A 12,687-nucleotide genomic window follows, 5' to 3' on the forward strand; every position below is an offset into this window, starting at 1 on the left:
AAGCTCTTAAAATTAAAACTTAAAATTAAAAATAAAGTTAAGAAAATAAGATAAGAAGAGAAACTAATATATTACGACGTTAGTAATTGCGTTGTCAATTTTTTGATTGAATAGTGCATTACTAACAGAATTGATATGTGATTATAAAAATATTAATTGGTTTTTATTAACATTTGCAGTGATAACAAGTTGGAGTTTGAAGTGAGTGACTTTTTTACGTTTGGCAGTCCGCTTGCATTAGTCCTCGCTTATAGAAAGGTCGCCGCGTCAAGCGACAGGAATAGTTTTATACCTAGGCCGTTAGTCAATCAAATGTACAATCTGTTTCATCCTACCGACCCTGTGGCTGCGAGATTAGAACCCTTGATCTCAGCAAGATTTTCTCTGATCGCACCGGTCAATATTGCCCGATATCAAAAGTATCCGCTCGGCAATGGCCAGCCTTATCACTTGCGTAAGTGTATTTAGGCAAATAGAAATTATGAAATAAGTTATTTTTTAATCTCTCCAAGATTTATGGTGAAAAAATAACTTGAATAAAAATTAATGTGATTTTAGTGGAAACTATCCAGACTAATCCGCAGCTGTTCGCCGACGGATTGAATGTTCCGAATTTTCAAATGTCGCATTTAAGGAGACTATCTGATATATCACTTCAGAGTACAATGTCGGGAATTATAGATAACGTTCCTTTACAGGCAGTGTCTGCCCGTAAGTAGAACTTTGCTATCCATAATTCAGAAGCTTGAATTTCATTTTCTAGACTTGTCTAGAAGCTTGAATTTTATAATATGAAAAAGCTTTTCTAAACGTTCATTTTTTGATCGAAAGAGCGAATTATTTTATATAATGTCAGGCATGTCGAAATAGTCTAAAATGCTTATTACCTCGTTTTAGTGGTGCAAAAATGGTGGGGCACCAAAAGACTAGATTATGCCCTCTATTGTCCAGAGGGTCTCGCGAATTTTCCTACAAACGCCTTGCCGCATCTCTTTCATGCTAGTTATTGGGAATCTTCGGATGTGATGGCGTTTATTTTGAGGCAGTTGGGCAGATTCGATTTGCCATTGCTCGGCAACGAGGAAAAAGATCTCTCTTCCTTCCGTCCAGGTCAACCTAGAGAGAAATGGAATAAGAAGCGTACCTCAGTTAAACTTAAGGTTTATCTTTTTCTATCAATTTAAATTTAATTTTTAAACAGCCGTAGTTATTTGTTATTTTTTAAAATAGTTCTTAGCTGTATTGCTCAAATTGACGCATTTCAGAATGTTGCTGCCAACCACAGAGCGAACGATGTTATCGTGAGGGAAGGGGCATCACAAATATTAGTCGCTAGATTCATGTACAGTCCCATTGATATGATAACGTTAACAGGTAATAAAATTAAAATTAAGAAAAGAACTTTTCTATCAAACTAATTTTTGTACCAAGAAATCATTTTGTCGCATTTTTGTCTATTTAATCAATATCTAGTGTTTACTGTGTTATTTACTAAATTTATTATTTATTATTAATAATTTTATGCTGTGTGAATTGATTTGTGAGTTTATAGTCATTAAAAATATATTAAATTTAAGATGGAAAATATTGTTATGTCGTAGGTGAGAAAGTTGACATCCATATTATGAAAAATGCACCGGCAGGCGAGTGGACATACCTCTCTACTGAGGTAACTGACAAAAATGGTAGAATAATTTACAAAATACCGGATGACAAAGCACTAGGTTATGGACTTTATCCAGTAAAGATGGTTGTAAGGTAATATTTTTCTCTTTAAAATTTAAATGGATATTAATTTTAAATTGTTATTAGTAATTAAAATTAATTATAATTAGTTGAGAAAAATTAAAATTAATATATCACGATATATGATTAAAAATTACTGTAAATAAAAGTTGAAGTATAAATGAGAATAATCAAGGATATGATTAATATAAATTAGCTATTTATTTAATGCAAACCAAATATAAACTTTTAATCGGAATGCACGTGTATTCGCGTTTTAGGGGAGATCACACATCTGTAGATTTTTTCATGGCTGTGATACCGCCGAAAACTGAATGCGTGGTTTTTAGTATAGACGGCTCTTTTGCCGCCAGTAGGTCGGTGAGCGGTAAAGATCCGAAAGTTTGGGCTGGTGCCGTTGACGTTGTGAGGTAATGAATTAAAACGAATTCTGCTAACTTTATTTATCTCTTTATTTGGAGCTAAAAGTATTTAAAAAAAAGATTTAAAAAATCATTCCTGCTAAACGTTTTTCTTGTTTTTTTCCATGAAGTTTTTTATTAAATATGTAAGGTATTTATAATTGAAAATCTTAATTTTATTATATTCCATGTAATTAACATTAGGAATTTTATTTATAAAGATTTTCTATAGCATTTCTTTATTTTATATTTTAGTGATGTTTTAGTAAACATTGCTTTGTTTAAACAAAAATGTATCATATAGTTGTATCTAGAAGTTGTAAGAATATTCTTTAAAAAATGTACAATATTTTTCTTCAGTAAAAAGAAACAGAAAGCGGACATTATTAAGTAAAGTTTTTCTTCTTTCTTATTCTTCTTTCTTATTCCTTTTTCGTCTTTATTATTTCTTGTAGGCATTGGCAGGAACTGGGCTATGTCATCATTTACATTACCGCGAGACCCGACATGCAGCAACAGACAGTCGTTTCCTGGCTGTCGCAGCATAACTTTCCTCATGGTCTCGTTTCATTTGCTGACGGCCTGTCCAGGGATCCGCTCGCCCACAAAGCTGCTTACCTGAATAAGCTTGTGAAGGTTCGTGCGAGCTTGAAGCTTGCTAAGATTATATATCCTAGTTAACAATATAACTAGATAAATCGGCTTATATCATATATTCATGTATGTACAGTTCTCAGACGGTAAATACTATTATTTCCTAATCAATAAATCTACAACGCGCGCGCAAATTATTTAATTAAAAAAAATTGTAATAACGATAATGGTTTAATTGTCGCGTAGATTTATTTTGACGTGACGACTTATAAAAATATGCCTCTATAATACAAATATATTCGTTTAATTTGAAATTAATTTTTTAATTAAAACTCGTAACCAATCACCTCACATTTCTCTATTCAACGCGATATAATTTTGAGACCGATAATTAATAATGATCAATTCGATGTAGGAGCATGGCATGATAATTCATCAGGCGTACGGCAGTGAAAAGGACATTAGCGTGTACACGGCGATAAATCTTAAACCGAGCCAGATCTTCATCATTGGCAAAGTATCGAAGAAACATCAAGCTATGGCGACAATATTGTACGACGGGTATGCAGCCCATTTGAGCATGCTGCAAGCGCACGGTGGTTCGCGGCCTGCTCAGGGCAACGCGCGCATGGTGATCCCCAGAGGTCAGTTTGGTTTACCAGGGCAGAATACTTCCCTGCGTCGACGAAGGTGAGTTTTTCTAGCGATGCATTTCTGGCACTATAGTAACAAGAAATCTTCCCACGCTTCGCTAAAGGATAAAATATCTTTTTTGCCGGATTCTGTTGTTCGTTACGCTGAAAAGTTGTAGTAATTGCATTTACTGTGTTCCGAAATCAATTGCACCTGTGATTGTGGCTGTTAAACTCCCGATTAAAATTACCAATCACTTCTGCTTATTCTTACAACACCTAGTTTTTGATTGTAAATTGTTCTTCACAATAATGTAGATATCAGAAAGCTTTTCTGAAATATTATTGCACATTCCAATACAGTATTAAATAATATTTTGTATAAACAATAATTTGTAATAATCTAATAGTTTAATTTTTTCTACATATAATAGTTTATTGTATATATTATTAATACGTAAATGGAGAAAAATTTTATTGAATTGTTCCACGAATAAAGAACTATTCAGTTCGTTAACATTGGTGCAACTGACTTTCGAAGCTATAGAAGGGGAAGATGCAATTAGCATCTTTGCGAGAGCGAGTTTTATCCTCTCAACCCTCTGTTGCCCAATTGCTTTTGAACGTGATTGTTTTGTTTTATTTTTTTTTTGGTCTGGTGATGGTCGTTAAATTACTTGTCGATTCGAATTGTCGGTTTAACAATCGTTTATGAAAATTCGAGAAGCTGTCTGATGAATTCTCCAATCTTCCGGAAGATATGCATCTTGAATAATTGATGCACAAAACGTTACGTTAATGTTTATTCAGTGTAATAAACAGATAGAAATGATGGCAAATTTCGACATTTGTCCCAGCCAACTTGGCACAAACTGCTCTTTATATGCCTTTGTTGCGGTCAGGCAAGAAAGGGTTGAGAAAGGACACCCTGTACGACGTTCGCGCGCGGGATTGCCATAGCTGAACGGCTAGCGGCAAAAGTGTGTGTGTGTGTCCTTTGGATGTGTGAAAACGAGCACCGGCTATGTTCCAGTAACGACACAACGGTGAACTCCCCGGCGCGCAACAGCGTCTACTTAAAGCGGAAAATCTACCTTACTCACATCTAACACACGCCTATAATCTACGTACAATTTACTTACTCACATTGGTAACTATCTAATAACCGTTTACTTCTTACTCACCGTCATAGGCGTCGACGGCGCGCGATAATCGTTCTTTAGAATGAATCAATTGAACGAATATTGCACTCTTAATATTTGGTTCCGAGTGTTTACTACCTAGAATTTTCGTGGGATTTTATTAGTACTTAGAGAAATTTTGGGAATTTTATACGTTTAAATTTAAATTCTATTTGTTTTTTGATCATTTTTTCTTGATGCAAAATTGACAACCGATTAATAATAAATGTACATTCATGTACACGTGATCTTTTACAAAATTCAAGTGAACGCTCTGTTGGTTGCTCCGTGCTGAAAAACCACGATCTCTTTGCAATTTTTATAAGAAGAAAAGTCCTTTGCCCATTCTTCACTCTCGAGCTGTTTTAAGGCTTACTTGTTATTGTTATTGAATTTAACTCGATTAGCTTGAATTAATTGACCGAATATTTTATTTAACTATAAGAGAATACGTCGGCGCCTATGCCCTCCGCTTTTCCTCTTTATTGCAGCGCGATTTCTTACTGGTAAAAAGATTGTGTTGTCTTTTCACACATGAAAACAGTGTGCATTTATTATAAATCGCGGAATAATTAGCAGAGACTTACATGGCGACTGTTAAGACAACGTCTGTATATAGAACCGCATTCCGAATCAGCTTTCTCGTGCGCGAGAAAGGACGTTTGAACGGAAAAGGATATAATTATCAATTATTCTTAAACAAGATTAATTGAATTATACGAATTTGGGAAATCGACGCGTTGTCTTGATTATATGTGTGCCAGATCGGCGTTCCGCTGACTTCTCGTTTTTCCCACAACGATCCTGGATCTTTTTACCATTAACGCGCGCTGCACCCGGTCACGTCCTCACGCTATCTAGTCAATAAAAGCGGAGGCCCACCGACCGAATGTCGCTGACCAGTCTCTTGATTGCAGGTACCTGCTATGAGGATATGTCGCGTTGTCTCAGCGTAGTTAAATATCACACTTCTCTGTCTCTATCACTCACTCGGCGAAAAAAAGCTGTTGTCGCCATACCTACGCTCGAAACTCATTGTTTGCCTAGTCGGCTATAGTCACAGTCAGTGTCCAGGATCCGCGGTCAGTCCGCTCTATGACCGCTCGCTAGATACGCCCGGGAAGTAGAGTCGTTTTCGTAATCTCCTCCCCGAAACGAACCGGTCTCACTTTAGCGACGAAGGTAAACCGCCGTCTCAAACGTTTTCCGCTTGAAAACTTGTTATAGATATGAGTGTTTTATGTCACAGAACGCTAGATCCACCACCTCTCCATGTTTTTGCGTGTCTCTCAACTGACGGGACTTCTGACTTTTAATAATCTTAATTCTAAATTTAAATTGGGTCGCGCAAACTTTATAACTTATACGATTGGAGGCTACATTTTATAACTGAATAATTAACGTCCTCTTCGACTCGGTCTGTTCGCAAATAACTGCTTGAGTGTACAGGAAGTTTTTAATTTATTGAAATTTATGGTGATTTATCGTAATATAATGTATATTCATTTCTTATCTAGTTTCATTAACATAATTTTATACATAACTGTAGAGATTTAATTATAATTCGCAAAATTCCAAATCTCCATTAAAATTTCTTTTTTTAATTTCAATAAATATTAGAAATTACAGTCTTTCCTTACAAAAAACATAATCCAGCAATTGATAAATTAAAAAACTTTATTTTACAACGAGAAACTACAAATTGTGAATCTCCAAAATGTTTCGGGTTGATCGAGAGACCATCTTACTTACTGCTTACTGGAATCTGTATAATCGCTTTCTGAAGAAGCCATGATAGAATTTACGAATTACATTTATTATCATATTAGAGTTCATATAGCAGTTAAGTAAAATCGATAGACGTTGATTAGATTAGATATATAAAGAATTTAAAAAAAAAAAGAATGTTTTCTTTGGTGGTAGATCAGGCTGAATCGTTGCTTGTGTGAAAAGAAACCTACATACAGCACGACATAAGGATGCGATAGATTTACAGAAGACACTGTCAGTGCACGATTATTATATATATGTGAATGTGCAAGTTTCGAGAGCTCATGGTTATATTCACCGTGTGATCTCCGTTTATTAGAGGCAAACGCCACCCTTGTCACCCGATCATGCATATACTCTGCTGTGCCAATCACGACACACGCGCGCTAATAATCTCGTCGCTCTGAGCGGTTCTGGTTCGTTCATAATGTTGTATTCCATAGGTGGCGGAATCATGGGACAAACGAAAGCATACGCTAACGAGAAAGCGGTATCAAGAAAAAAAAAAGACTAACCGAAATGTAAGATCAGACTCCAGGCAACTCCTATAAAGTAACATCTCTTTTCTCTTGGCGTGCTTGTAGAAGTAAATTAATCGATTAATTAGAGATTTAGCCTCGCGATTTATATACTAATTACTAAGCTGTTTTATTATTGCTACCTCCATAGAGAAAGAGAAAGAGAGAGAAAGGGAAATATTGTTTTGTCCTTTTTGCTTGTCTACTTATGGTTCCCTCCATAGTACTGGCAGCAAGACTCGATGAGTTTATGATATCAACTGTATAATATATAACATACTAACTTCCGTTTAACTTATTAAACTGTGTTCCACAGATGCTGACATATCCCGCGTGTGTGTGATCGCAAATAGAAAAGAAAGTTCGCACTTACGATGGAAGCGTAAGAATCAAAATCTTTATAAGAAGTAAATTTGCAATATAACGGAGTATAAGAGACTGTAAAACATATAATTATGACTTTTTTTCTGTAGTTGTGCAAATGTCTGCCAGAGCTATGTTATTTTAGGATCGAATAACAGAAGCTTGGACAGTACAGAATCGTCTCGCTTAGTTGAATGCTTATATAGTGCCACGATCCCCCCACGTTATTCAAGGACGACAAGATTTAAATAATTGTCTCGCTGTCATCCACAGGGCGGACAGGTGTCTTCCGTCTACACATCTGGCTCATTATCCATTAATGCTTCACAGATATGTTACGTCACGCTTTACCAGCAGTTCAATACCAGTGTAAAAACACGCCGCTTTCCCACCGCGCTGTTTCTCATTCATCCGCTTTCAATGGCGATCTATTTCACTCGCAAGCGAGTTTAATTACAATACGAAGCACACTATTCTATACAGGATGCAGAGCGAAAGATGTATTTAAAAAAATATACAGCGATATCTTCAGAGTTTTTCAAATAATATTCTCCCCGTATTTAAATTTAAAAGTTGAACTTTAAGATGTCTTCAAATATTAAAAACAATAAAATCTTAAAGACTTCTCGAAAGAAATCTAAAATTATGTACATATGTAAAAACAATTTTTTTATCTTACACATACACACATACAATAAATGTATGTATAATGTATATATAATAAAAATTGAAAGAGTTCCAGAATTCTTTAAGATTTTGTAACTTTTAATAATTGCAGATTTCTTAAAGTTTTAACTTTTTAATTAATAATTAATTATACATATAATTTAATTCTTAAAATATTTTATATTGATATGAAGTCAAGATGGCAAATTAGACTTTTTGATAAAATTTTTGTCGAAGAAAAATTTATTTCGAAGTTGACAAATTCATTGTTTTATATACCTTTTTGCATCCTGTAGATATCTGTTGATGTTCTCCATGTATATAGGTTATTGAGAGAAATAATGTGTATATTACAACAACAACAGAAATGAATAATGTGCAGATGTAAGTGAAATCGTTAATTGTTTTCAGCCTGAATGTTATAAAGGAGGGATAAATTATTGAGCTTTTATCCTAACGCGATAAGCGAATAAGAAAGATGTATCACTGCTGCTTATTGCACACGTCGCACAGCACAGAAGCGGATTGCACAATATACTACTGTCTGGAAAATAATTTTCCAGTTAATAATTTTATATAACATCGCTGGATTATCGTCACTTTTTTTAATCCATAGACCTTTAAACAAATTTCCAATCGCTTTTTTTCAACTAGCATCAGTCGATCTATCATTGTACATATGCTATTTTTATATTCGCATCCACATAATAAATAAAATTTGCTCTTTAAAATTTGTTATTGAGAAGGCTTCTGTTTTCAGGATTGGTTTATAATTCATTTTTGTCACACAATCGATAGATTTTAATTAGATGTGCGAATAGTTTCGAGAATGCAATATATATGATGTCCGTCGCTGTATAATGCATCGTATTTTGCGTGCCGTCAGTCATACTAATTCGAATGACAGTACGCTGAATGCGCCAACAATAAATCACTCATCAAGATAACTTTTGGGATGCTTAGATCTTTTCTTCCCAATGTGTAATGCCAAAATTATAAGAGTCACAGAAAATTATAAAATTCACAGTTTCTTACAAAAGATAATTGAAAAATGGATCTTTTCGTATAATTGAATATTATATAATTTAATTGTATATAAGTTTGTCATATATAATCTTATACATATGTAATCTTATTATTTAATATACAAAATAAATAATATTTAACGTAAAATATTGAGTATATATCTATATGAAAATAATTTTAATAAGGATATATATATTCTTGATATATAATGTATCCTTATTAGAATTATTATATAAATATATTCTCAATATTTTATATTAAATTTTTTATATATGTATATTTTATTCATATCTTTAAAATTGGAAAATTAATCCGAGATGAAATTCATCTTTTTATGGGAAGAATTGAGCTTAAATGTTTCTCGGTTATCTCGAGGAGGAAGCTTACAACTATATATTAATTATTACTGATTGACAGCTCTTTTAGGACGGCGAAGCGCGCGATCTCGCAGCCACCCTTAAGCAAGACATCCTTTCCTCTGGAACGCTCAACGAGCGTGGGCCCATCTGTCACGCCTGCATCATCGGCATCAGCCAGCGTTCATCAGTCAGCGACAAACGAGAAACTCTGACGATTTGCACGCTGCCGCTCGTTCTTTGAATCGCGGCGGTAGCTTTCGAAGGAAGTACACTATTCTTGGTTCTGTACTCGGTAGTTTCTTTATTCCAATAGATTGCTCTATTTTGTAATGATCTTATAGATTTTTACGCCGTGTATTCATAATTCACAGTCTTTCACAAATATCTCATAGATCTTTTGCTGTCTTGTAGATACTTAGGTGTTCTCATTTCGTCGTATCTCATATCGTAAATCTCCTTGACCTCTTTTCACAGATTTGTATGATACTATAGACTTTTTAGCCTTTTCTCGGTCCTTTTTAGTTTCGCACGCGGAGTGCTAGTTTTTAATGACCTTTGAAACTTCATCTTTATTCTACCTCGCGTTTATTCGTTTTGCATTATGTATATATTATGCTTTACATTATGTATGATCCCCAAAATTTGAGTTTTAATTTGAAAATCTCGGGGATTTGCGATTAAATGAAGAAATTAGCATATATGAGCTGTACGCAGATGATTATTTGTGTTCCAAGATTTTCTAAAACTGCATAAAGAATATGCACGAACTTAGGCCGACAATGCATCAGTCAAGTTTTCTAGGTACCAGACTTTTTTTTTCTAAAGATGATAGAAACGACGATAAACGTACTAAATGTTTGTTCAATCGTGTTCTACAGAATATTAAAATTTTATTTAATGTTTTAATCTTTTATTTATGTCGAATATTTCAACTAAAACAAAGATGACCAAAATAAATGAAGAAAGTCCCCAGGAAATTAGACAAAAAACTCAGACTAATGGCCATTCGTTATCTGCGTATGGCTTCATATATTTATTTCTCAATTTGATTTTAGAGGTCTTCTATTTTATATAGACAAATCTTGATTCCACAATCTTGTATTATTATTATTTTTAGTTTCATGAATCCTTGTACAGTTTCTACTAATGATTTCTGTTATATGAACTAGCACATCTCTCGTATTATTCCAATAAACAAAATTTTGTTTATGTAAAAAAACTATATCCAAGGTTTATCTTTTATATACTTTGTGCCATTTTTTATACCGCAGTTTGTCAGTAATCTCGAATTGTACACTTACAAGTACTTGTCTATTCTAAGTAAAATTTTTTTTCTTTGATATGTGAATGACGTAAAATATCAATGAGATTTTGTTTAGCGGAATAATATGCCGGGAATGAGAACTTGTTGAAACTGTTACCTGAATCTCCCTGTTGTTATTAAGGAGAAGTAACGTAATGTTAACTGTGACGCTTAGAGATAATTAGCGTAAGAACTGTTAGCACTCTACTCATTGCCAAATGTTATATACAGACGTAATACGTAATGCAAAGTCCGAATCAAGTTCTTTCAGGGCTATTTCCTCGCGTGAGATAGTCATATCGGCAAGAAAAGCATTCGTACAATGAAGGGACGTTTTTAGTAACACTAATTTACAGATGTTACTTGTCTTGCGCGATTTTATCTATTTGACTTTACCGTTTTATTCATTTTAAGAAAAATTTAACATCCTCCAAAAATTATTTATTACTCACGAACACGTACTGAGGATATATATTTTATATTGTTTATATATATTATTAAATTAGCTAACACAAGGCAAATATATATGAATATAATTTATACTAAAGAAAATGATATAAGACAATATTGAAGGAGTAAACTTGAAAACTGATAGTGTGATTATTTGTAGGCAAGGATACGATAATGATTGAGATAAAAATATTAATTTGGGAAAAAATTATTTTCTAAATCGTTGTCTCTAATAGATTTCACCTTTCTGAATCTTTTTTTACGATACAACACTTCAGGAATGTTCTTGAAAATAACCGAGAGAACTATGCGAGCATTTAGTTGAGAAAATCGAAAGCGTATCGTATTTATAAGACGAAGCATCGATACCTATAGACGCGCGCGCGCGACAAGCGGTACAAATTATTCCTCTCTTATTACATAGTCGCGTAAAGCTGTAGCTGGCGATGTAAATACGTTAGAGATGTTGTGTAAATAATCACGTTATCTGTGGATAAAAGAGGTTAGAAGAAGATCGAGATCATATTTACATGACTGGCTGCTAGATGCTTCGTCGATGAAAGCGTGCCAAGTGAAGCGTGCGAGTCGGAGCTAAGATGAAAGATGTTGATTCCCGATATGGAATTTCATTTTTCCGAATCTATCCGCAGATCTTTTATTTTTAAGGAGAATATTGGAATCTTGTAGCGATACAGTTCGCAGAATGAAAAAAAGATTCGTCTTAGCTCTGAATCGTAATGTTTATTAAGTTAGCATGCCAATATAAATATTATAATCATATGAGACATGGAAGATTCAGTGCTAATTTATTGTTCTTAAACATTAAACGTTATATTAAGAGAAATTCAACTTACTTTTTCATTAAATATATAATTAATTTATATACACTGAAAAAAGTGTTGTTAATTAGACTAAATTTTTCAACTTTATTAAATTTCTTCAGTTCAAGTATTTATACATTTAACTAAAATACATAAAATACTTAAACTTCAGTTTAAGTATTTATATATTTGACTGAAATAAGTAAATAGTTGAATTGAAAAAATTTAATCGAGTTGAAAAATTTAGTCAACTCAACTTTGTTTCTCAGTTTATATATAGTTAAATAAAATAAATTATAAAATATATAATTTTTTGATTAACAAAAATGTAATTTTTATTGTGTTTACTTTTAATATGTACGTATAATTTTGTAAAATTACAAAATTACGAAAATTAATAATTTTACGAAATTTACTTTCACGGGATCAAACAAAACTCATATATTTTTTCTTTTTGACATGCTAGCTTAATGGACATTGAATCGCCGTGTGATAGGAATAGGAGTGACATAATCAACGGTGTTTCATTACGCTTAAATCTATCACAATCAATGTTAGAAAGTGGTAAAAATTTTTCCTACAGGCGCAATTCGCTATACAAGGTGTTCCGAGTCTTGTATCGGAATTCTAAAAGTGTTCTTTCGAAAATTGTTGCGTGATCTGTGTTTCATAACAAAAACTAACAATTCTATTTCCTATAAACTTTCTTCTTCAAGATTGTAAAATCTTAACTTCTATTTTTATTCATCATTTTTTAATTTAAATTATCATTTTATTGTATTATAAAAAAACTATATTGTACTTTTATGTTTTGAGTTTATTATTATTCGACAGAAATTAATCTTAATATTCCTTGA

The 12,687-nt window shown here is 33.2% G+C and overlaps 1 protein-coding gene across 15 annotated transcripts in view; it reads left to right on the plus strand.

Moving 5' to 3' along the window:
- The window catches only part of LOC105838502 (protein retinal degeneration B), a 70,282-nt gene extending 58,560 nt beyond the window's left edge, over positions 1-11,722 (plus strand). For 6 of the 15 annotated variants that reach the window (XM_012684105.3, XM_012684108.3, XM_012684109.3 and 3 more), the window contains 9 exons: positions 180-454; positions 559-711; positions 898-1,160; positions 1,266-1,374; positions 1,602-1,758; positions 2,007-2,156; positions 2,603-2,783; positions 3,157-3,431; positions 9,315-11,722. In XM_012684105.3, the coding sequence (XP_012539559.2) occupies positions 180-454; positions 559-711; positions 898-1,160; positions 1,266-1,374; positions 1,602-1,758; positions 2,007-2,156; positions 2,603-2,783; positions 3,157-3,431; positions 9,315-9,468 (1,717 nt within the window). In that variant the 3' untranslated portion in view covers positions 9,469-11,722. Of the gene's footprint in view, positions 1-179; positions 455-558; positions 712-897; positions 1,161-1,265; positions 1,375-1,601; positions 1,759-2,006; positions 2,157-2,602; positions 2,784-3,156; positions 3,432-4,275; positions 7,200-9,314 lie in introns of those variants that run through there. The other 9 variants (XM_036283257.1, XM_012684106.3, XM_012684114.3 and 6 more) reach the window with 7 other exon arrangements.
- The last annotated feature ends 965 nt before the right edge of the window (positions 11,723-12,687 follow it).

The sequence above is a fragment of the Monomorium pharaonis genome, chromosome 2, assembly GCF_013373865.1.
Source record: "Monomorium pharaonis isolate MP-MQ-018 chromosome 2, ASM1337386v2, whole genome shotgun sequence".
In the NCBI taxonomy this organism is placed as follows: Eukaryota; Metazoa; Arthropoda; class Insecta; order Hymenoptera; family Formicidae; genus Monomorium; species Monomorium pharaonis.